The sequence below is a fragment of the Nymphalis io genome, chromosome 21 (assembly GCF_905147045.1).
Source record: "Nymphalis io chromosome 21, ilAglIoxx1.1, whole genome shotgun sequence".
NCBI classification, from domain to species: Eukaryota; Metazoa; Arthropoda; class Insecta; order Lepidoptera; family Nymphalidae; genus Nymphalis; species Nymphalis io.
Genome location: NC_065908.1, coordinates 2,705,272 through 2,730,152, shown reverse-complemented (window position 1 = coordinate 2,730,152; position 24,881 = coordinate 2,705,272). Strand labels below are relative to the sequence as shown.

General features: G+C 38.6%; 4 protein-coding genes across 7 annotated transcripts in view; 1 reads left to right on the top strand and 3 right to left on the bottom strand.

Moving 5' to 3' along the window:
- Positions 1-8,094, bottom strand: part of LOC126776791 (ecdysone oxidase-like) — a 119,164-nt gene extending 111,070 nt beyond the window's left edge. For 3 of the 4 annotated variants that reach the window (XR_007669979.1, XR_007669980.1, XR_007669981.1), the window contains exons 1-3: positions 7,739-8,094; positions 6,482-6,615; positions 4,534-6,189 (exon numbers count right to left, since the gene is read on the bottom strand). Coding sequence is in view for 1 of the 4 variants with exons in the window: in XM_050499569.1 (XP_050355526.1) it covers positions 4,630-6,189; positions 6,482-6,615; positions 7,739-7,883 (1,839 nt within the window). In the remaining 3 variants the exon portion in view is untranslated. Of the gene's footprint in view, positions 1-4,389; positions 6,190-6,481; positions 6,616-7,738 lie in introns of those variants that run through there. The other variant, XM_050499569.1, reaches the window with a different exon arrangement.
- On the bottom strand, positions 955-1,684 carry LOC126776666 (uncharacterized). The gene is made up of 3 exons (XM_050499287.1): positions 1,476-1,684; positions 1,104-1,320; positions 955-1,020 (listed from the first exon to the last, which is right to left on the bottom strand). Exons 1-3 carry the CDS (start codon positions 1,682-1,684, stop codon positions 955-957), a joined length of 492 nt encoding a protein of 163 aa, XP_050355244.1.
- A 6,888-nt stretch (positions 8,095-14,982) lies between the features above and the next one.
- LOC126776907 (deoxycytidylate deaminase) lies at positions 14,983-18,359 on the top strand. The gene is made up of 5 exons (XM_050499771.1): positions 14,983-15,282; positions 15,377-15,526; positions 16,434-16,522; positions 16,696-16,909; positions 18,082-18,359. Exons 1-5 carry the CDS (start codon positions 15,242-15,244, stop codon positions 18,158-18,160), a joined length of 573 nt encoding a protein of 190 aa, XP_050355728.1. The 5' UTR covers positions 14,983-15,241; the 3' UTR covers positions 18,161-18,359.
- The window catches only part of LOC126776761 (N-alpha-acetyltransferase 15, NatA auxiliary subunit), a 104,681-nt gene continuing 98,117 nt past the window's right edge, over positions 18,318-24,881 (bottom strand). Inside the window, exons 13-16 of the mRNA XM_050499502.1 lie at positions 23,913-24,021; positions 23,633-23,796; positions 23,384-23,560; positions 18,318-19,891 (exon numbers count right to left, since the gene is read on the bottom strand). Coding sequence (XP_050355459.1) covers positions 19,691-19,891; positions 23,384-23,560; positions 23,633-23,796; positions 23,913-24,021 — 651 coding nt within the window. The 3' untranslated portion in view covers positions 18,318-19,690. The remainder of the gene's footprint in view (positions 19,892-23,383; positions 23,561-23,632; positions 23,797-23,912; positions 24,022-24,881) is intronic.

Genomic DNA, 24,881 nt, shown 5'->3' with positions numbered 1-24,881 from the left:
GTGATACAGACGATAGAAAGCGCTCAGTGCTGCTATCTCGCGACGCAATTGTAAAGGTTCAAGGGTGTTTGTGACCTTTACGTCGCCAATAATGCGTACTGCACGTCGCTGCAACCGGTCCAAGGCCTCCATTAGGTACTTAGCGGAGCCATCCCAAAGGTGCGAGCAATATTCAACGCAAGACCGTACCTGTGTTTTGTATAACAGGCACAGTTGTTGTGGCGTGAAAAAACGCCGCACCTTGTTCAGAACTCCGAGTTTTCGTGAAGCTGTTTTTATAATAGCCTCGATGTAATCCCTTGGACTAAGGTCGCAGCGAACGTCCATCCCCAGCATGGCGATTTTGCTTTGTATCATCAGCGGTGTGCCACAGAGGGAGGGATGAGGGTAAAATGGTGACTTTTTCGCTGTGAGAGCGCACACCTGTGTTTTCTTGGCATTAAACTCAACAAAGGTTCTTAGGATATAGAGACCCCTGGCCCCAGCGACACTTACGGCGGGAGGAGAAGGTTTGCATAGCGCTGACGTCTTCTCCCCGGTCTTCTTCGGCGAAGCGGGTCAGCGGAAGCACTGTTCTCACGCTCCCGCTCAGCGGCCTCCTTCTGCGACATGATGACCTTTCGCTACCGATCATGGCGTTTATCACGCTCGACAGCGAGAGGTCTCCGCCTACAATGGCCGCCAGGGAATGACACTAAGGCCCCCATGCAGCACACTCAATCAGGGTGTGATGTGCCGTGTCCGAAGGCTGAGGTGTTAGGAAAGGAAGGAAGGAAGGTGTTAGGAAATAGTTCCCCAACCAGGCGCAGGAGGAGATCCAGCGGTAGCGTTTGTCGTCAGCAGCTCTGCTATTTCGGGCGACCACCAGTACACCTGACGGCGCGGTATCACTATCTCTTTGACGTTGGCGCCCTCCCTCCTTACCGCTGCACGATGGCAGCCTCCTTGACCAGCTCACGATTTAGCTGGCCAAGAAACCACCTCGGGAGCGTGGTTGGCACCCTCCGGGGTCCCGCAGGCCTGCAGGAGTTGGAGATCTTAAATCGGATGTATCTATAGTCCGACAGAGTCTCCACGTCCGCCTCTACCCTTCACTTCCTTACTCTGCGTGCTGCGACAGGGGTGGCGAACGATATGTCCACCACGGACCCTCCCTGCTGCCGCACGCAGGTGCGCACCTGCCCCTTGTTAAGTAGAGACAGGCTGGAGAGTAGTGCCCACACCTGGACGGCCCTCCCTTGCGGATTCGTGGCAGGGATTCCCCAGGCACGTGATTTTGCGTTAAAGTCACCGAGAACCACTGTCGGTTTCGGTGACTGCCTGGACACCGCCGCTCTGACAGAGTCAAGAATGACCTCGAACTCCGTCAGACCCCGGTTAGGGGAGAAGTACGTTCCCACAAGTATGTACTCTCCCCACTCCGCTACTACGTAGCCCGAGCCCCTCTCAATGAGTGAAAGGGGAGGGCCTCTCACTTATTGAGAGGGGCTCCCGTTCCGCTCCGAATGAGGATCGCCACGGTGCCATCCAAATCCCCTACCCAGTGAGGTAGGGAAGAAATGAAAGAGGGCTCGCAGGCCACAGCCAGGTCGATTTGCCACTGTGCCATGGACTGCAGTAGCAGGTTCAGAGCCCCGGTGGAGTGGTTGACATTCGTCTGGAGGAAGCTTAGCTTGTCTCTCATGATGACATGGCAGCTTCCAAGGCCACATGCCAGCGCATTCATTACGCTCTTTTATTGAAGGTTTCTATGTCACATCGGTTTGGAAAAGTCGCCAGTTCAAGCTATATATATACGCTATTCAAATGTAAAAATATTAAAACATTCACTTCAGAAATACACTTTTGAGATATAAATAATGAAACTCAACTATTATTATAGTAAAGTTTGATGTTGGTAATTACGTCATAACATCGACCATAAGATATTGTCATGGAAACGAGAGACTACGTCCGGTCGCGCTGTTCAAGGGTCAAGTGCTTTAGGTAATTGTTTTAAGAATTAGTCAGGACAATTTTATTGCCTTTTATTCTCTTGGATCACGTGTTATGTTAATTTTATTCATTTACGAACGATACCATTGTTTTTATTACAGGCATATCGAAGCTGATTATTTTCTAGTTATCGCCTCATGACTATTAGCCTTGTTTAAATTGATTATCTAATTACCAGTTATTGTACTAATTGTACCAGTTCTACTATAAACTACATAATCCATTTCAAATTACGAACAAGCTGATGAAATTTAACATTACCTGTCACTTAATATTGCAATTAAAAGTTATGTAGGTACTCTTTGATTAAAACAAAATGTCAATACACATTACGCTAAATAGCAAGAGATTAGCATTCCTTTAAGTATTTTAACAGGAAATGTATTTTACAAAAGCATCAATAATGAATATTTTATATTATTCAGACATTAAGAAACACTCAGAAGGGACAATACATTATCATATTTTCTTTGTTATGGTAATCATGACCCCTAAATATAAAGTAACAGATTGTAAATGTCCCACTGTTGGTCTTATGGGAAGCCTCCCTGTGATGGTTTGGAGTACTCTGTTGCGTGTTGTTGAAATCACATGTGGTTTCCTTACGAGGTTTCCCTTTACTCCCGAATACGAGATAAAATATAAATAGAAGCATAAGCCAAACTCCACCAAGAGATTTGTACCCGCAATTTTCGGCAAGTCACTTGTTCTAATCACTGAGCCAATCGAGACTCATAAAATACGGTTTCAACTTTATCACTTATGTTAAAACATAAACAAAGCACTTTAAATCGTCATGTTACAATGTTGAATTAATTTTAGACCTACCGTCGCTTCTGATTTTTACAATCAAACCAAGAAGAACCGGCAAGAAACTCTTAGTAGTACTCTTTTCACCATTCTAATTACATATTCCAAACGGCGAATCTATAATTCCAGTCGCAAAAAAATAACAATGCTATATTGGTATATATGTTTCTGTCATAAAAAAATGGTCACTCGTTATCAAATGATACTTATTCATACTATCTAAAAATACTGTCTTTTAAGTTATTATCAAAGCCGTGTAGTTAAAATTTTACTGGTACAGTATAATTGCTAAAGTCCATACAATATCAAGGATCTATTTAGCTTAATTTGTAGCTTTATATTATTTTTACAACATACATAGTTTACTGTGACACAATAATTTTATATTTAGTAATCAATATTTGGTTGTGAAACCACACTTAATGTCACTTGTGACTGTAATACACTTTAAATTACATAAGTTTAATTTCACTTGGCTAGATAAAAGGCCGCAGATCCCGTGGTCCTGGGATCAAACCTCAGATTGGGCCCATAAAAATTTATAGGGTTTTTCTGTCGAAAATTCTCAGTAGCAGCCCGGAAGAGAAGTTGGAAGTACATTCCAACTTCTCTTCCGTAAAGCCATTGATCCTGCGCCTGAACACCTTCCGGTCGTGTCGGATTGCCGTCCCATCGGATTATGAGAGTAACGGAATAGATAGTGCACCTGTGTTTGCGCATACACTTTTCCACTATAATACGACCTGCACAATTGACTAATCTCTCTCAAGATTGACCGCCGTGGCCGAAAACGGAAAGGAGGACGTTATCATCGTCATCATCATGTTGATATACTTGGTATAACCTACCTTTATGAAATTCCTATCATTAATGCATATTACCTAGAATTCTTTATCGCACAATCAAATATAAAAATGACAGTGGTCAAATAAAATGCGATTGATATATTTCATTATGTATAATGTTATTAAATAAATTATGTATACATTATATTTACGTTATCACAATCATTTTATATTAATATGGTTTGTATAGCACACAAATGGTGGAAACAAATTAATAAAAAAAACAGCCACTGTCGAAACACCATTAACTATTTACCGTTTAAAGGTACATACTTAATGGTGTTAATAGATACCTTATGATACTGCAAAACATGGACTTACGACACAAGAAAATATACTATAAATATACTAAAAAAAGAAATTGACAATAATAACACACAATATAACATTCATTAAATTTTCAGCGGAACAAAGAACACAGGTAAAATAACATATTGTAAGTAACAAATAATCAAAAAAGTATTGAATATTTTGATTTGTTAAACCTTAAATAAACTAAAAATACTAGTGTCATCACAATAGGTACCTTAATTTTATTAATACAATACAAATATTAATTAAAATTAATTCTTACGGTTATTGAATGCAGTTTAAAATTATACAGCTTCGAAAAAAAAACTTTCATTAAAACTTATGACATAACACATAACACGCGATATTTCATTTATGCATATGTTTGCACCAAATATTCAGCTAATGATTGCGTGCATGCGCGATATCTATTTTTTTTTAGTATGTTGTCTGACCAGCTAATGAGCCAATTATGGTAGGAGGTCAACACCACCCAAATACATTGGTGCTGTAATTAATATTGACCATTATTGACATTGCCAATGTGTCATCCAGCTTGGGAACTAACGATAAGATGTTATGTCCCTTGTACCTGTAGTTAAGCTGGCTCAAACACAACAATACTAAGTATTGCTGTTGGCGGTAGAATATGTGATGAGTGGGTGAAATACAGTTTCCACACAGCAAACTATGTGAAATTGTAGTCTTCTTTAATCATATCAGCAGCTTTTTCACCGATCATTATTGTTGGTATGTTAGTGTTACCGCTAGGAATGAGAGGCATTATCGAAGCATCAACAATCCGTAAACCTTCAATGTTGTGAACTCTTAATCTTTCGTCAACAACACCATCCGGACCCATCGCACAGGTCCCTACAGGATGATATATTGAAGTAACGCTATTCACTACATAACATCTCCAGTATGCATCTGTTCCATATTCGAGACCTGCACAGCCCTTTACTTTTAGTTTTACCACCTTACTACCAATTTTTTGATAGTACGACGTCTTGGTTAGCCTGATCATAAATTTGACGGCTTCAACTGCTACATTTATGTCTTTCTTATTTCTGTAATACCCTAATTCTATAATGGGAGCGTCAAAAGGGTTATTGCTTCTCAACTTTACTTGTCCTCTAGATAGTGGATGTAGAAGAATGAGAGAAGTAATATCATTGTCACTGTACACGTTCGCTTTACTCATTGAAAAGCAAAAATCTTCATCGTAGTTTGTGATTGTCCGACACCCATACAATATAAGTGGAGCTGCAGTGGCTCCGACGTTAATATTGAAGGTTTGAATGTTTGGTTTTTCTCTTGTTTCATTATAATGAGAAGAATTTACTTTGAGAAAACCGCATTGAAATGGCGTTGGATATGAATCGAGCTCAGTAGAGATGAATACATTTTGGATCGCAGTTTGGATACCTCTTTGTCCTGTGAAAACTAACGGAGTTAAACTATGATCTTGCAAATTTTTACCAACCGGAAGATCGGTAAGAACGTTTATATGTAACGGTTTTAATATTTCTGAAGGCCCTATACCAGACAGCATTAAAATCTTTGGTGTGTCAATGGCACCTGCCGATAAAATTACTTCTATATTTGCGTATACATTGATTTTTTCAAAGGAATTAAGCATGACGCTAACACCATATGTTTTTTTGGTTATAGGGTCTATTAAAACATTAGTAACTCTGGCGAATTTCGTAACAAAAAAATTGGGTCTGTCTCGTGCTGGCCTTAAATATGCTTCAGCTGTACTCGATCTTCTACCATCAGCATATGTGAAATGTGGCCGAGAGGCACCCAAAATTTCTGGGCCGTTATTTTCTAAAACCCTCTTTATTCCAATTTCTTCATAAGAACTTAGGACTCTTTCGCTTATTTTTTCAAACACAGGATTCATTTTAGGTCTTGATATTGCGACGGGTCCTGACGTTGAATGCAACTTAGCATTATAAGGATTGCTTAGAACTACTGGATCTGTCATTCGTTCAAGCTTTTTGAAGTAATGAAGAACTGTATTCCAGTCCCACCCAGGGGCCACTTCACTCCATTCATTGTAGTCCTCTGGTACACCCCTAGCATAAATTTCATAGTTAGATGAAGATGATCCTCCTAACATTTTTCCTCGAGTCATGAATATTTTCCCTTCGGGATGACTTTGTCCGATTCCTTCATCGAGTTGAGCAATATAGTCCCAATCATATTCAGTGTGGGCGAGTACTGCAAACATACTCGGTATCTGCAAAGAGAATTTAGTCTAAATATTATAAACGAATGAACATTCAATTTATAAGCTGTTTTAAATTAAAATACACGTAAAGATTAATTTTGACATTGAATTCTGGATTGTAGTGCTATTTGTATAAAACACATCTGTCAAATCCTGATATCATAATACTTTTTGCCTTCGTTGCCTTCTATGCGGGAAGAAATCTCTTTAAACATAAGCACGTTTTTTAAACTTCTACATTTTTATATCTGCTACGTTTAATAAATAGATCTATAATTAGGGAAATGAAGATTTTTATTACCACACTAGCGACGGGGGGATCACCTCCCGCTTCCAAAAGCAGAACCTTCCATTGTATAATTTCACTTAACCTAGCAGCAACAGTGGCACCGCCAGAACCAGCGCCAACAACTATAAAGTCGAATGTGTCGCCATCTATAAAAAAAGTAATAAGATAACTTCGTGAAATATATTATCATTAATTTATTGTTACTTGTAGGTTAATAACATTAAATTTATTAAAAACAAGCAAAACTTGCGGCTTCGCCAGCGTAGGACTTAGTTAGTGACGAAAATCCTTTTATCATTTTTTATTCAAACTAGTAATAAAAATGAACGTAAGCGATTTAAATGGGATGTCAATAGTGTATTGAACAATCTAAAAGATTATCCAATACAAACTTATAAATAACGAGCAAAACTTAATTCAAGTGATACTTACTAGAACTTATAATAATAAACATAATAATTATGTACATAGCTTAAGAGTTTTTTAATGATATTTATGTTGAACTACTTTTAAATAAAAGTTGATGTTATTGAAATAAGTGTTTACTTCAATCTCATACATGTTCTTGGGGAAAATTTACAACAATCACAAACTGGCTCGTAAATACAATTTTATATGGGTATGTAAAGCGTCATAACTCTTTATTGTCTCACTGATTGAATGAAGACTCTTATGATGCTGGTGATAGGGCTTTGTGCAAGCTCGTCTGGGTAGGTACCACCCACTCATCAGATATTCTACCGCAAAACAGCATTACTTGTTATTGTTGTGTTCCGGTTTGAAGGGTGAGTGAGCCAGTTTAATTACAGGCACAAGGGACATAAAATCTTAGTTCCCAAGGTTGGTGGCGCATTGGCTATGTAAGCTATGGTTGACATTTCTTAGAATGCCAATGTCTAAGGGCGTGTCTAAGGTAAATTGTATTAATTTGTTTTTCATTTTAAATATATTTTATTCACTTAATGTAAATATTATAAGGATTTATTCTTAATCAGAGCTAAATAAGATACGAAAAATCTATTACATCATTTTGTTCCGCTCCTTAACATTGTTTATTAAACAACTTAATAAAATAATTACACTTAATATCAATATCAAATAATGCATTTCGTACAATTTATAAGCAAAATTATAATTAACGCCTAAATTAATTTTGGAAAAAAGATAGGTACCCATAAATACCTGGAAGTACAACTAAGCTAAAGGCTAAATTGAGCTGTTTTTTTTGTAATTCCTTTACCTTTACTAATCGGACATTTTGTTTATTACCTTTTAACGGGAAGGAAGCAGGCCATCCCACAGGCTCTATTGCCTGTGACAATGCCAGAAATCTGAGCAGCCAGCGCAGCCAGGGAACATCCCTAACGGACTGAATAAAACCGAGGAAATTATTTACAAATACATTTAAGTTCATTTTTATTCACTTCACTTGATTTTTTTTAAATTGTTTTTTCTATTTTTTTTTTAATATAGAACTGTCAGTTCTGGTTTGAAATACGCACGTGAATTCACTATACTAACGCGATTAACGTGTTGCGTTTAAAACAAATTTTACCGAGTAGGCCGAAATAAATGAATAAATTAAATATGTATAAAACTTTACGAACGATACGAGTCTGCGTACAACTTACCATTAACTAACCGTATAATATACGTATAATTATATTATATAAGTACAAAAAAATACATATGTGTCGTCATTTGTGTTAATTTCAATTAAGATGTTTACATATTATTCAAGAATTTATAGACAATAAAACCGGTCTGCATTTTATGCGACAATTGAGACATTAATATAATTAAAATTATTTTCTTGTTTATATTTTTAGTTAGATATACATATCTTCTTATTTTTATCAAGAATTATAATAATTATATAGACAAATTAAAAAGTATTATTTTTACCGCTTACATAGTTAGGTTTAAATATTATTTTATTATTCCATGTGTATGAAATATAAAAATAAAATATTAAAAACCACCGTCTTTAATAAAGGCATTAGCCACCGCTTAGCTTTAAATATATTTTTTTCTTACTAAAGTAAGTGTTAATTGATTAAAAAAAATTAAACATGCTAGGAACACGTAGAGATTTGGACATTGCATCCACATTGGTCTAGATCAAAGAGGCAGATTATTATTTTTTTATTTAAGGGCACTATTACATTTCAACCGCCATTTTTTCATTAAACATTTAACTTTGGTGTTCGTATTCTGAGAAACTCAGGGACTGAAATTTTGTACTTGTTGAAAAACGAAGAACAGTTATTAGTATTGATCATAGCAACCTCAATTTTATTCATTTGGGCTTATCGTTAGCTTTTTATACTAAGTCAAAATTCTAAATTAAAACATACGTTACGTAAAACTGCGTAAAATGCGCGAATGCATTTTTTTGAGTTCGTCGATTGAACTACAGTGCTGAACAAATGTAATGAAAAAAATCTTTAAAAAATACAATACTATATTTTATGGATAGCTAGTGGCAGCAACTCGAAGGCACTCAAACTCAATCACTAAACACACTCAAATCACACAGTGAAAAACACTACAATTTTACCAAAATAAAAAATTGTTGTATTGGATTTTGAGATATTTGCCGGACTTCCTTAATTATTGAATTATAATATAATATCAGTCTTTTGCCGTCCACTGCTGGATGAAAGCCATAGAACGCCAACCATCCCGATCTTAGGCAGTTCGCATCCATCCCGTACCTGCCACTTTTTTTAAATCGTCGGTCCACCTTGCCACAGGGCTTCCTACACTACGTTTTTTTTTAATTCAATTGCTTATCTTAATTAAAAATATTTTAAGAAAAACTATTAATAGTCACAGCGACAGCGCTGAGTCGTAAACTCAAGAGCCCGATCGAGTCGATGGCGTGCGTAAATACCTAATTTTGTAAAATGTAATTTTTCGATAGGCCTCTTGTACTTCTGAACTTAATATAATTACGGTAAGCACTTTGTTAATACTCATTCATTATTGTTATTATATATTTAAGGCAATCTTAAATTCTGTATATAACTAAATCTTTGTAGTTCTATGAATTATATACATACCAGATTATCCAGCACAGGCGCTCAACGACAATATTAGCATCGAGTATATAATTCCTTTTTGGAGTGCAATATTTTTTTAATAAATAATTACCTGCAATTAAAATTAAGCGTACTTATTATTATTTTGTTAAAGAATTTTTCGTATTTTTTTACCTATCTGTAATTTTTTATCAGAAAAACCCCGAGACAATTATCCAAGCAAAGATCCAAGTTACCAAGTGGGAGCCTGTGTTGTTAACAAAGATAACAAAATTGTTAGGATTGAGTAAATTAGCATTTATATAGATGTTTGTATTTGATGTATTTTATTTATCATATCATATAAATGAAGTTTTTACCAGGATTAAGAATATATACGCATATTCACCCTTTTAGTTATTCTTTGATATATGTTTAGGGGTTACCCGGTAGTATTGGTACTGTGAGACTTCAAAAATAAAACCACCGAGTATGTACTGCTGGTCAGATAGTGTAATTGTTCTCTCTTTATGAATTTACAAAAACTTATATTGTACTTTGAAAAAAACATTCCTATAGCGCGATGTAAAATATATCTAACGCCATCTATTGACGAGAAGATAAACTAAATAATATTAAAAATACTGTATTTCGATCGTTGTTGAATGGACCAAAACAGGATTATTTCTGTAAAGTCGTAGCTAGCTCCAACTTAAGCACTGACACAGTTAATAGTCAATGGTCTAGGATTCAGTTAGCAATGAACACCATTAGAAAACAGGTGATTGGCACTTCGCAAGGGAGGCCGCGCCCTTGACAAAGAGACGTGATAGTGGAAAGGCTCAGTGCAGGAGGCAGTTCGAGAGAAGAAGGTTCATTGTAAAAAGTGGCAAGAAACCAAATCTCCTGAAGACCGGGACTCGTATATAGTAGTGAAATGTACCACCAAACGAGCTGTTGCCAAAGCCCGTTACCAGACGTTGTCACCTCTGTATATACGCTCGAGACAAACGAGGCCCAAAATACTATCTTCCGTTTAACAAAGGTTAGGGAGAAAGCAACACAAGAAATTACAAAATGTCTTTGTGTCAGGGACTCAAATGGCATTTTGGTTTGCGACGCAGTTAAGGTGAAGGAGAGGTAGCGCGACTACTTTAAGGTGTTGCTTAACAACACGGTAGTGTATAAAGGCAAAGCTACCGCGGTATTAAGGTTAATTGCCACACCATGACGCTCTTCGAAAAGCTTAATGGTGAACTGACTCGAAAACTATCTCGGAAAATCAATTTCGCCCAGGTTGTGGAACCATAGACCCCATCTTCGGCCTAAGAATACTGGCCAAAGCCCACAGGGAAAAGAAGATGCCACTCTTTTTTTCTTTTTTTTTTTTATATTCGCCGGGAGGGCAAATGACTCTACTCCACCTGATGGTAAGTGGTAGTAGAGTCCAAACGCGACGACGGCCAGTACAGACGGGAAAAACGTTCTGCACTAGCCCCCTTCGCCTTGCCGGCCCGCAAGATGCCTCTTCACGCCTCGTTTGAAGGAACCCGGGTTGCAAGAGGAGGGGAACACGAGAGCTGGTAAGGAATTCCATTTTTTGGAAGTGCGACAAAGAAAGGAGTTGCCAAATTTCTTTGTTCGCGATGGAATTGATGTCACAGTTAGGCGGTGACATCGAGAACCAGCTCGCGTGGACTTAAGAAGGAAGGGGGAAGCAGGAATTAGAGAGAATAATTCCTCAGAGCACTCGCCGTGATACAGTCGATAGAAAGCGCTCAGTGCTGCTATCTCACGACGCAATTGTAAAGGTTCAAGGGTGTTTGTGACCTTTACGTCGCCAATAATGCGTACGGCACGTCGCTGCAACCGGTCCAAGGCCTCAAGTAGGTACTTAGCGGAGCCATCCCAAAGGTGCGAGCAATATTCCACGCAAGACCGTACCTGTGTTTTGCACAGCAGGCACAGTTGTTGTGGCGTGAAAAAGCGCCGCACCTTGTTCAGAACTCCGAGTTTCCGTGAAGCTGTTTTTATAACAGCCTCGATGTAATCCCTTGGACTAAGGTCGCAGCGAACGTCAATCCCCAGCATGGCGATTTTGCTTTGCATCACCAGCGGAGTACCACAGAGGGAGGGAAGAGGGGAAAATGTTGACTTTTTCGCCGTGAGAGCGCATACCTGTGTTTTCTTGGCATTAAACTCAACAAGATTATCAGAGCCCCATTTGGCGATGAGCTCTAACGTCCTATCGAGTTCAATGACAAGATTCTCCCGCCTCTCCTCAGTTTCCGCCCGCCCAGCCACTGCGCGTCCGTGGTATCCACCATGCACTGTACTATCATCTGCATAGCAATGTATGTTCCCAAGGGAGAGCATATCATTGATATGCAAAAGAAAGAGTGTGGGAGATAGCACAGATCCCTGGGGGACCCCAGCATTCACTACATAGAATTGTGAAGCGCAACCATCTACTAAAACACGAAGGCTACGCTTGTGTAGGAAGCTGGCAATCCAGGTGCATAGCTGAGCAGGCAGACCATATGCCGGTAGCTTGGAGAGAAGACTTCTGTGCCAGACCCTGTCGAAAGCCTTGGAGATATCGAGGCTGACAGCCAACGATTCTCCATGCTTGTCGATAGCTTCACCCCAGAGGTGTGTTACGTACGCTAGAAGATCACCTGTGGACCGTTTTGGTCGAAACCCGTACTGACGATCATTAATTAGACAGTGATCCTCTAGGTAATGGATCAGTTGGTTGTTTAAAATCCGTTCCATCACCTTACAAAGTACTGAGGTGATAGCTATTGGCGGATAATTTGCCGGGTCATACCGATCCCCTTTTTTGGGAACCGCTTGCACATTAGCTCTTCTCCAAGCCTCCGGCACACTTCCCGAAGAGAGAGAAAGTTGGAACAGGCGCGTTAACACAGGAGACAGCTCCGCTGCGCACTTCTTCAGCACTATGGCTGGTATTCCATCGGGACCGCTAGCTTTCCGTACATCAAGTGATTGCAGCTCCGCACGCACATCACGTTGCCTGATTTTAATGTCAGGCATCGTATGGCCACATGCAGGTATTGTAGGTGGCAGTGCACTACAATCATCGATGACGGAATTGTCGGCAAAGAGTTTAGCCAGGAGATCAGCTTGCTCTTGCGGACTGTGAGCTAGCGATCCGTCCGGATTTCTGAGCGGTGGCAGCGAAGGTTGGCAGAAATTGTTTTGCACAGACTTGGTCAGACGCCAGAAGCTACGGGAGCCCCTAGGATGCGAAACAAGGTCATGACCAATCTGTACAATGCGCTGTGCATCCGCTCTCGTGTATGCCTTTCTACAGGACTTGGAATTTTTATTATAGTTTGCTTTCAGTGAGTCAATGTTAGATGCCCCGCTAATACAGCCGTTGATCCACTTGCGATATGCCGCCTGCTTAGATGATACAGCATCGGCACATTCACGAGTGAACCAACGGTTACGCGTACTCCTACTGACGAGATCTGAGCTAGGAATGTAGTATTCCATTCCCAGCATGATCTCGCCAGCAACAGCACCGGCACTAGCTGTCGGGTCATTCCCACTGAAGCAACGTTCCTTCCAAGGGACCGACGCATAGTAATCGCGCATACCGTCCCAATCCGCCGACTTATAGTGCCAAACGCGACGTTTGCATACCGCTAGTGGCGGCAGCTTGGCCTGTGGCACTCCGGTAGAAATAAGGCTGTGATCCGAAGAGCCAAGAGGAGCCTGAACCACAACCTGATATTCCACCGGGTGAGAAGTCAGCAGAAGGTCCAGTAGAGAAGGTGCTTGCCCATCAATGTCTGGGATCCTGGTGGGCTGATCAACCAGTTGGGTCAAGTCATGTGTGAGAGCAAAAGCATGAGCAGTCCTTCCAGCATGGTCAGTTTTGAGGGATTTCAACCAGGATTCGTGGTGAGCATTAAAATCCCCCAAAAACACCAATTCCGCGTTAGGAAATTGCTCTTGCGCAGCGTCTGCCACCCGACTAAGATGGTCAAATAATCGGCTTGTCTCCAAGTCACCATTGTGGGATCTGTAGAGGCACACGTAGACTCGGCTCTGACGAACCAGGTCCACACGTACCACCAACATGGAGAAGGAGGGGTCCTCCAAGCAGCGCAGTCGGTGACAGCAAATCATCCGTCCGTCCTGACGAACAAGCATACTCCGGCTTTCGCTTTGAAGGATTCTTCAAGCGTGTAGCCGGGATAATTAAGGTAGCTGGTATCGGCAGGACGGAGTATTTGTGTCTCCGTGAGAAACAACATTGCTGGCCGTGCTGTCTCGAGATGGTGGTGGACAGCGTTGAGGTTAGTGTGGAGTCCTCGGATGTTAGAGAACTCGACCTCAAACAGCGAGGGTATGGTGGGGGTGTGCACCGCTGTACGACCGTTATTTCTGTTTTGTTGCGCCATTTGGGAAAAATGAAATGGAAAAGAGACGTGAAGCGAGCGATGTATTGCCACGATAGGGATGGGCAAAGTGTGGAGGCGTGTTTCTCCAAGTGGTTGCCAAAAGGAAAAATACACTGACCCGCCGGACGGAAGGGCCCCCGAACCCCCCCGGAAGTGGCCGCCGGGACCCCACCTACCGGTCACCAACCGGCACGACGGTCCACCCCGAGATTATGCGTGGCCTGGTGGGGCAGCCTCACGAGCTGGTTAGGCACGCTCGGGCCCCTGTACTATGCCACGGGCGGCCAGCGGAACAGCCGTTTCTTCGGGTCTCCCTGACCGGCAGGTCAATACAGTTTCCCCCGGCATTGGTTCAACAGCCGTCTCCAATTGGACCAACACCCATCGCGGCAATACTCGCTCGGGCTCTGGCTGTACGCTGGCTGACCTCGAAACACGGCTGCAAGCCACTTCACGAGTTTTTCACCATGCGTACGGTGGAAACAAGCCAGGCGGATGTTAGCATCCTACCACCAGATGAGCAGATGGTCGCTCAGATATCCCTTAGTCGCCTCTTACGACACCCATGGGAAAGAGAGGGGCAGTGAAATGTATTCTTTCTCCGTCACTGCACGGATAATACGGCTACATGGTGTTTAAAGACCTGCAGAAAGCATTAGCCGCATACTGCCGGACATTTTTGGAAACCGATGCCTGGACTTTGTTGTCGAAGGCCCTAGACCCCGCGGAAGGCCCAAGGAGCGGTAGCTCGATGTCGTGAGGGACGACATTGGAGAGCATGATCTCACTAAGGAGGATGCTTTAGTTCGAGCAAAGTGGAACTTTTTATCAAAAAAACCCCGAGACAGTTGTTAAGATTCATAAGCTGGCTACACTACTAACAAATATTATATACATATTATAGTAATTTTTTATGCAAATTTATATACTACGTTAAAATATATTACTTTACTTTACATAATTTTATAAGAATATACATTGCATTGAAATTTAACTAACCTGACAAAAAACCAATTAAGATTGTCATTGTCAATGTCAATTACTAACTATTTAATAAGTTAAACAATATACACGCCAAAAAAGAGAAAAAAAAGTCAAACAATGGAAAGATTATATATATTATTGTATTATCTATTAATGGAAATGTAATCGACCAAAGATGAAAGAATATACATAACCGTTAAACACTTGTATTTGACCATGCTATTTAAATATTTACTCGAAATTTGTCTATTCTAAACAGTTCGCAAAGGCACCGCGTGGTAAAAACTATAAAGATTAAGTGAAAAAATATCCAACCAAAGAACAAAAACATGGACCTACCGGAGAAGGTCGAAAACCTATCATTTAATAGGTAAATTTACTTAAACTTTTTGAATTAGAAATTATATGTTTTAAAAATTTATACGATAAAGCATAACTTGACAAAAATTATCTACATCTTTTAGCGAAAACATTCAAAAAAAACGTGAGGATTACATTGACTGGAGGGAATATTTTATGGCAATAGCATTCTTGGCTGCCAAGCGAAGCAAAGATCCAAGTTACCAAGTGGGAGCCTGTGTGGTTAACAAAGATAACAAAATTGTTGGGATTGGGTAAATATTTAAAACAATTAGTTAACTGTTTTCTCCATATTATAGAAATTAGGTGATGATTTTATTTGTGTACTATTAATAACTCCAGAATCTGAAGCAGTTCTTTAACTTATTATTTATATAATATTTCTTTTTCTTTTGTGAAAACCTAAAATTCTAATTGTCACATTTTTGCCAAATAATGCAGTCTTATAATTTTGTCATTGGGATTATAAATCATTGTGTTCTTGTTAGAACTTAAGAAAATCAATGGATTAGAATTATTAGCGTTATTAACTAACACTTATGTTGAACATTCTCACTCACCTGGCAGGTAAAATGTCCCACCAAAATGACCTAATGATATCTTGTTTTAATCACAAATATTCCTATAAAAATTGCAAAGTGCCTCAAGTATATTTTTTAAAACAAATTTGTACACATCTTGCAAATTTTTTAAATATTAATTCTCAGTTATAGAAATTTCAAAATGCAAAAAAAAAAATTAAGGGTTGTGGAAGCCCCCTAACCTGTCACCCAGGTTTGTACTCTCGTGTTCAGGTATCACTACAAGAAGTTTTTTACCGAATGTTTTGCAGTGCCTTAAATACCTACCCAAAAATGTCTACCAGCTCTCCAGCTCCCTCTATTAAGCATTTATATTACAGATGTTTGTTTAATATTTTATTTAAATATCATCATATAAATAAAGTTTGTACCAGGGTTAGGTATATATATGCATATTCAGATTTCTACAACTTAAACTTGTGTGCTTAAAAAGACAGAAATGACTTTATTTATATTATTATAGATCACCACTTTAAAGTCTTAGATTCTTCATGTACTCATATAAATATTTGCGACAAATAAACCGATATATTATTATTATCTGTTAAATTTAAATATAATATTTTGACATCAATTTCAGATATAATGGTCTGCCAATTGGGTGTAGTGATGATGATTTTCCATGGGGTAAAAATACACCATCACCTTTGGATAGTAAATTCCTTTATGGTAAGTTAAGTAGTAAAAACTAATAAAAAAATATAAAATATTGTGTTTAATAATAGTTAAAACAACTAAAAATAAATCAAATCACTTATCAAATGACATTTAATAAATTAATTAAATACAATGTCATTTATTTTAGTTATTGTATCTATATGAAAAATAACTTATTCTTTCAGTATGTCATGCAGAAATGAATGCAATATTAAATAAAAATTCAGCTGATTTAAAGAACTGCACAATATATGTGGGCCTCTTCCCATGCAATGAATGTGCAAAAATTATTATACAATCTGGCATCACTGAAGTAATATATTTATCAGATGAAAAAGCACACAAGCCGATGTATATTGCGTCAAAGAAAATGTTTGATGCAGCAGGTGTAACTTACTGGTATGTATTGTATTGTATAACACATGTCCAAAAAATTATTTTGAGTCGAGTTGAACCAGTAGCTAGAAAACGTGAATCTTACAAGTGATGTGTTGTCGATGCAAACACAGGCAAATTTCAAATTCATCTCATTCAAGCCGTGCAATGAAAAAATTATGCCAGAAGTGTATCCAACCTCCATTGAAGCTTTAAGAGCCCTTTGTAGAATATTTACTGCTGTATTACTTACTAGCTGTTACTTTTATTACGACATTATTGGTTCCTAGTCTATTCTAAATATAAATCTACTATACTAATAAATGAGAATTAATTTTTTTGTAATGCTTAACTGAAAAGTTGACTAAATCAATACACATAAATGGTACGGGGGGATTTCGGAGGTTTTAGTGTACTATAGTTTTACTTCGCAATTTCAACCACGTGACATGCTCGAATTTAATTTTCTTGTCTATTTATAAAAACTAAAGTAATAGTGTTAAGTATTAACTTTAGAGACTAGGATTTTTGTTTAAATAGGCAAATACTATGGAGGGATTTTCGGAAATTCAAGCCCAAGAGAAAAAGGGGTTTACATACCATATTAAAGCTTGTCATATTCTAAATAAAAATATACACATAAAGTAAATGACACAACTTTTGAGGACAGAAAACTTATATAGAAAACAGACAACATTGAAGATTATTAATAACTTCTTATACTTACTTAGTGGTAGGTTTTTGTACAAGCCCATCTGGGTAGGTACCACCCACTCATCACATATTCAACCGCCAAACAGGAATACAATTTAATAATAATAAAAAAATGTCATTAGTATTCTTGTGTTCCGGTTTCAAGGGTGATTGAGTGTGACTAGTGTAACTACAGGCTCATGGGACATAACATCTTAGTTCCCTAGATTAGCGATGTGATGAGCAGAGTCTAGGGTAGTAATAGAATATGGGTAAAGATATTGTTTTATAGCTTATAATATTAAATAATAAATAAAACTTCTCAATATTTTATTGCAATAAATATTCAACTAATTTTGATTAATCCAAATAAGGGTGCAATGTTATGCCAAATTTCAATGAATCTGAAAACACTTTTTCATCATGAAACTTTATTTAAACTATTATACTAAATGCAATACTAATTTTACTTACTACAAATATAATATATATTTTTGTTCCAGGCAATTTATACCGAAGCATGACACAATCGAAATAAAATTTACAGGAATTGACTGGAACAAAATGACTCCATCGAAATGATGTACAAATACAAATTACATTAAATATAATAAATATACTTTAGTATAACTTTTTAAAAGAAATTGTGATGTTTGTTGGACATATTTTTATACAGATTAAAAATTGTGACTACATATAGCATTGTAAGGAAATGAAATAAATAAAAGAGACGTGTAAATAAATTTGTAAAATAAAATTTTATTATTTTATTTACAAGATGATAGGGTATAAAATACTCCAATCACAACCTAAACAAAAATCAACATGGTTGTCTGAAGAAATATTTAATTTAATGTGCTTGGGCAGAACAGGATGGCTTTACATACTATAAAAAAACTTTTTCCTTGATTATATTTTTTAAAATATTTAATAGCATAATATGTTTGCCTTAATGTTCCGCAGTCAGTGAAGATAGCTGACACATCTCACTCGGTAAAACCATTTACTTTTCAAACTACACATGTTAAAGTGGTTATGAAGTTTTCGTGTATTCAATAATTATAATTATTGTCCAAACTTTACACATATCTACAATGAAATTAAAAAACAATAAAACCTAAGGCAATTACAGTTATCCATTGTCAATCAAATGATTACATATTTCATTCTACACCCATACAGTCGATAAATTTCAAGTTAACAGAAGACTTTTGGGAATCTAAGTTTATTGTACAATAAAAACTTAATTATAAGAATTATTTACAAAGCAAACCTCAGTTTAGTTAATATTGCATGAGGTTCAAGAATTTGCCACACTTTTTTACAAAAACCAGCCATTTTAAATAAATCCTAATTATATGAAACATTATTTGAATATCAATGAACACAAGGTTGTTGATGGAATAAAAAAAAAAAATACAATTTTTTTATCATCTCGTCATAAAATATTATACTTTTTGTTCTTACAGTCTTGACACTTAAATAATTTTACGTAAATGAAGTTGTTTTGTTATTACAAAAAAAAAAAAACTTTTTTAAGCAAATTTTAATCGAATGGGACTTAAATCTAAGAAGGAACATGTCGACTCATTACATAATTAAATTAAAATCAATTTTATTGTAGAAGTAATACTTTGTATTGTAATTAATTGGAGATTTACATTAAGGATTGTCAATAAAATTTACTTTTGTAGTCGCAAATCTATAGTCTAATACACGAACTTTAACCCACGGCGAAAAAATTTAACTATTCAATTTTATTAAGCTACGAATTTTTAAATAACAAATAATTATGCTTCATAGACGTCAAATCTAACACCAATGACTTATTATTTTGTAAAAAAGTAAAATTCGGTAAAGTAGTATTCGAATAACAAACTGGCCAATTATAGTCTTTGTGACACTGATATGACAAGACACCCAAACCGTTTCAGCTTATTAGTAGTATTCAATGAGAGACATTACTATTAAAGATGAGTTCAAACGTGCCACCGGCGACCCGGATGCGGGACCGGGGGGCACATCAGGGTTCATATCGACCGAGAAGCCAGATTCTTTCTCCTTCCTCTCCGACCGACCGTCGCCTCCAATGTGCGGTGCGCGCGAGGCGCCTCAGTTGTCGGCCGCGAGGTCGGCGGGCGGCGCGTCCGGCGCGTCCGGCACTTCCGGTACATCCGGCGCGTCCAGCGCGTCCGGCTTGAAGGCGAGCGCGTGCGGGAACTTGGCGCGGCACGCTTCCACGTACTGCTCCGTCTCCTTCTCGCACTCTCCGAAGTCGCCTGCGCGGAGACTCTCCAGCACTTCGACGCAGCCCTGGAAATATTTTACTTTTCTTTAACCAATACATATAAAACATTATCTTTATAAAAGTAAGTCTCAAACGCTTCCAATCCCCTGACAATTATTGCATTATGAACAATTTAGTTTTAAATAAGTAGTGTGTTAAGGAAGTACGTCACTGAATTTCTGAGGGTTGATGTAAACTTAAAACTCTGAGGGCTTTGATGTTTGTTGGGTCTCATAGAGATCGGTTCTTGGTTCATTCATCCTTTTAAATAAATGACACCTTATGTCTCAGGTTTTCAACCGCCACCACACGTTTTAGTATATTTTATATTACTAGAGTACTTTTAAGTGGTAGTAGATACGTACATTTAACGAATTAACTGAAATAAATGAAGTTTTCAATGCAAGATACATTTAAATATGCACCTGCATATTCGTACCCGTGATTTTAGGAAGGGTATGCAATATTACTAAATTAATGATTTTCTTATATTCTGATACACCTATCAAATAATCAGTCATTAAAAGATCATAGTATTTATTATAAAAACAAAAATAAACTACAAAACACTGTGTGAAATTTATTAAATGATGTAGAAATTAAGTGACAAAAATATAAGATCGATTTAGTGCCGTATATTCGAGAACAGTCACCGTGATAGTGATAAAACGTGTGGTCTTTTTATTATATATATATGACTTTATTCGTGAAACTTGTTATTATTATAATTGAGTCCTGTAGTAATACATTTTTATCTATCTATCTATATTAATATTCACTAAGAAAATGGATGATATATCAGCCTTTGAACATCTCGTTACAGTACGGTATTATTACGGTAGACGGATGTGCAGCGTGGTTGATTCTGATTATATTAAATAAAACCAATTATCCAACTCGGCAGCGTTTTGTAACAGTACTCAACGGTGACAACCTTATAATGACTCCCGCCTTTTTTTTAAGTAAAACAGTGTTGCCATCACAAAAATATTAAAAAAAAAAAAACAAAAATATTACGAAATACTTATTAATAAACTATTAATTAAATATGAGAAAATAAAATCAATTATAAGAAAACGAAATAAATTAAATATACTATCACTAATTGTAGGTCATCTAGATAGGTTGTTACAATATACGCGAAATACCATTCATCACGAGATGTCCTAAACTATCCGCCCGATTGACTTGAAATTTGTCACAGTTACTCCGACGTAGACGCTCACTAAGAACGGATTTTACGCAAATCCTATCCAAAACACATTGTTTTTATCTCTCTGTGTTAAGCCGGGACAATTGGCTAGTGTAGCGTTATGCCACATAACGCCACTTATGCTACATAATGCCACGCCACATGCCGAGACGAGACAAGCCAATCCAAGCCATGCCAAGCCATGCCATGCCATGCCATGCCACGACAGTTAAAGCCGTTACAGTTAAATCATTGTCACTATAGTGTTCACACTTCAACGGCTTCTAAATAACTGGAATAATGTAGACGTTATGCCCGGTTTACATTATTCCAGTCCAGCGATCTAGTCCAGTACTGGATTGCTTACTGGAAAAATGTAAACTGGATTGGATTCAGTTCATTCCAGTGCCGGTTTACATTTTTCCGGTAAGCAATCCAGTACTGGACTAGATCGCTGGACTGGAATAATGTAAACCGGGCATTACAGATCCAGTCCAGCACTGGACTGGAATCTCGCTAGATCACTGGACTGGAATAATGTAAACCGGGCATTACTATCCACCAAGCCCGCCTGTAACCATTACTGGCGTCACATTCGAGTGATAACAGAACTCAATACCCGATCGTCTCATTTCGGAACGTCATTCGTTTTTGTACGAAAATGTTGCTATGGCAACCGAAATAACGGATGAGATGATGTGGCCATGACAGCGGAAAATAACCGTTGTGAATTAGAAAAGTATTAAGTTATAAATATATATTCGATTATTGATATATTGTTATCATTATTACCTTCCCGTTTCACCAGTTAAGCTATAAGACCGCTAATTCGTACAGCTGTTTAGACTGCATATTTTTGTATATGGTATATGTCTTTATGTTGGTGTGATATAAAGGAAAGTCTATATAAATATAGACCTTCAAAGGATTATGCGTAAATTCGTCCCCTTTGCGTTCCTAAACCATTTATCCGATTATGGTGAAGCTTTGGTGAGTTCTTTAGTGTACGTCAAAGAGCAAGTAGCAAGTTTATCTTTTAATATATACATTCTATAAAGATAAAAACTTATTAAAGTATTTTAAGTTATATCACATTTGTGTACAAAGGGCAACGCACTCATATTATTATTATTATTTCGGATTGTATAGTACTGTTGGCCTCACTGGCCTCTACAGCGTCACCGGGCGGGTTGGGCGAGTTGAACTCAGCCGGATGTTGGGAGCCACACAGGGCTCAAGAGAGACGGACGTCCTAAGGGTGCCTCCTGTGAGACCGGACCTCGGCTTAGGACTCCGTTGAAATCGGGAGGGAGGGACGTGTGCATTATAAGCGCCGTCATACGCCTAAGCGTTGACGGGACGTAACGTAAGAGGGTCGTCGACCCCGCCGGCGGGGTCGGTGTGTGTCGTTTGTGTTCCCTAACAAGTGCACGTTGGCAGCGGTGAGTCTATCGACTGGATCGAGTAGGACGTGCTTAGGTCGCCTACGGGTCCTTTTAGGTAGCTCTAAGGGGCTATACATGCACGCCTTAGAGATGAGCGGGTTAGTGTGTTGCGACGCTTTATCAAAATATCTTATTGAGAGGTCTTTGAACAGTCTGGCTTTTGATTCTATTTTGAAATCTTTATGTAAATCGATATTACGCATATACCACGGGCAGGCAGTTAGTATGGGGCGTATGCAAGTTTTGTATATTGTTACCTTATGTCTAAGGCTCAATTTACTATTCTTGCATAGCATCGGGTACAATCTACTTAAAACAAAGGCGTCTTTGTTTCTAATGTGTTCGATGTGAGGTCGAACGTTATTCTCTGATCTAGAGTGACTCCTAGGTATTTGGCTTTAGTTTGCCAAGGGATTTCTTTGCGTACAGTTTTATTGACTCTGGCGATTCGGTGTCAGAGAAAAGTACACTGCTGCACTTTTCTCGGGATTGACTTCTATTTTCCATTTCCGGAACCACACACCTAGTGTGTTGATTGCGGATTGGAGTCGTGTCTTGGTGACGGCGGGGCTACGGCACGTCGTATATATAGCGGTATCATCCGCGAATAGGGCTAGTTCGGTTGCTCTTGTTCTCGAGATATCCGAGGTGTAAAAGGAGAATAGGATGGGAGGCACTCATATTAATGGATTTGCGAGTACTAAACACAACACTGTATAATGACTGTATAAAAGCGGAACGCAAAATTACTATTTAATTTTGAATTTATAGTAAAGCTAAGTCTTATCTAGTTTGGAACTCTGTAAAGGTTTTTGCGCTCAGTTGATCGTGACTTCGAGTAGACGCGTTTGAGTACCGACTGAACGAACGCCGGCGGGTACCTGTATGGACAGGCGCGGCAGGTCGAGGCGCGTGGCGAGCGCGAGCGCGGCGGCGCGGCGCGCGGGCTGCAGGCGGCGCAGCGCGCGCGCGCCCCACAGCGCGCCGCGTTGCGAGCGCAGCGCCGCGCCGCTCACGAACTCCTCCGCCATCGTCTGCGCGCTGCGCCCCTTGAACATCTGCAACGCGACGGTCTACTGTAACCACTGCCGGGGGCTCCTGTCGCGCGGTCGGCTGGCTCGTCGACCTACCGGCTGCATCTCCTTGTCGATGACGGCGGACACTCCGGCCGGGAGCCCCGCCTGCTTGTCGTCCAGCCAGGTGCGGAAGCGGAGCAGGCAGTCGTGGAGGTGTTCGTTCTGGCTGTCGAGTCTCCATGCGCGCTTTATACTCTGCAGCATCAGGAGCGGCTTTTCTGTGAGCAATGTTTATTACGTTCCAAAACATTCGTTGTGTACATATTTTAATCCTAAGGTCTCCTATTTATCGATGTCTAAGGTGACTAAACAGAAAGTAGACTCATGGACTCACCTTTCCTAAAGTATATTTCGAAGGCCATGAGATGAGTGTCTATTCTGTCGGCGGCGAGGGTTCGCAGCGGTTGCAGGAACTTCAATGCTTGCTCTAACGGATCTTCTGCCTGAAAAACGACAACCGTTATATATCATTTGTTTTGTTTGATCGACGTTTTTAAAATATCGAACTAAGAATGTTTCAGCCACAGGAGGCGTAAAAAAGTCTCAACGTTACAGACCCTGTACAGTCTAGGACCCGTCGGTCTAATCTATACATATAATAAATCTGTAACTAATTGTTGTCCGTACACGGAAGATATATGATATGCCTTTATCAAAGCAATAGAACCAAAAATGATTGCTAGAATTTCTGTGTTTGTGCACGCTAATCTTAGAAACGGCTTAAGGATTTGAGTTCTCACTAATGTATTGTGGCTAACTTCACTTAAAACGTGTTTGTTTTATTCCAATCGGTTTATAAATAATTAAGATATGTCAATTAAAAGATTCACGACGAACCTTTATTCGATAAAATTGCTATAAAATAACCATTCAGTTGAATTGGCTAAAACTTTAGCTGCCTATAAATGATACTCTGTAAAATGATGATGACAGAAAGTTTATAGGAACAAAACAAAGTTAAAAAAAGACTGTTTCAGAGATTTAGAGACGTCCAATGTAAGTTGAACTCAGATCTATATGATCAATCATATTACATAGGGTTCAGCTTATGCTGGAATTTGTCGGTTAACTTGCACATGCGTAAATATATGTCTATCTTTTAAGGTTGATCTTTTGTATGGTAATCAAATGTGTTCTGATATTAGGTCCTTTTATATGAAATTAGCGTTTTGTCGCACTGACCACTTTGATCTGAAATATCTCCTCTTTGGTTAACAATTCCAAATTCAAATTTATAAATTCATTTAGCTGCTACATTTGAGTTTTGAAAACAGTTATTCATTTGTTTTTTCCTCATTATTTT

Bases quoted from the DNA above. Each gene is read 5' to 3' on its own strand.
- LOC126776907 (XM_050499771.1), top strand. From the start codon at position 15,242: ATGGACCTACCGGAGAAGGTCGAAAACCTATCATTTAATAG. The intron at 15,283-15,376 runs GTAAATTTACTT...TACATCTTTTAG, and splicing joins GAAAACCTATCATTTAATAG to CGAAAACATTCAAAAAAAAC. The intron at 16,910-18,081 runs GTATGTATTGTA...TTTTTGTTCCAG, and splicing joins GCAGCAGGTGTAACTTACTG to GCAATTTATACCGAAGCATG.
- LOC126776666 (XM_050499287.1), bottom strand. From the start codon at position 1,684: ATGAGAGACAAGCTAAGCTTCCTCCAGACGAATGTCAACCACTCCACC. The intron at 1,321-1,475 runs GTGAGAGGCCCT...GGCGGTGTCCAG, and splicing joins ACGGGAGCCCCTCTCAATAA to GCAGTCACCGAAACCGACAG. The intron at 1,021-1,103 runs GTAAGGAAGTGA...CAACTCCTGCAG, and splicing joins CCCCTGTCGCAGCACGCAGA to GCCTGCGGGACCCCGGAGGG.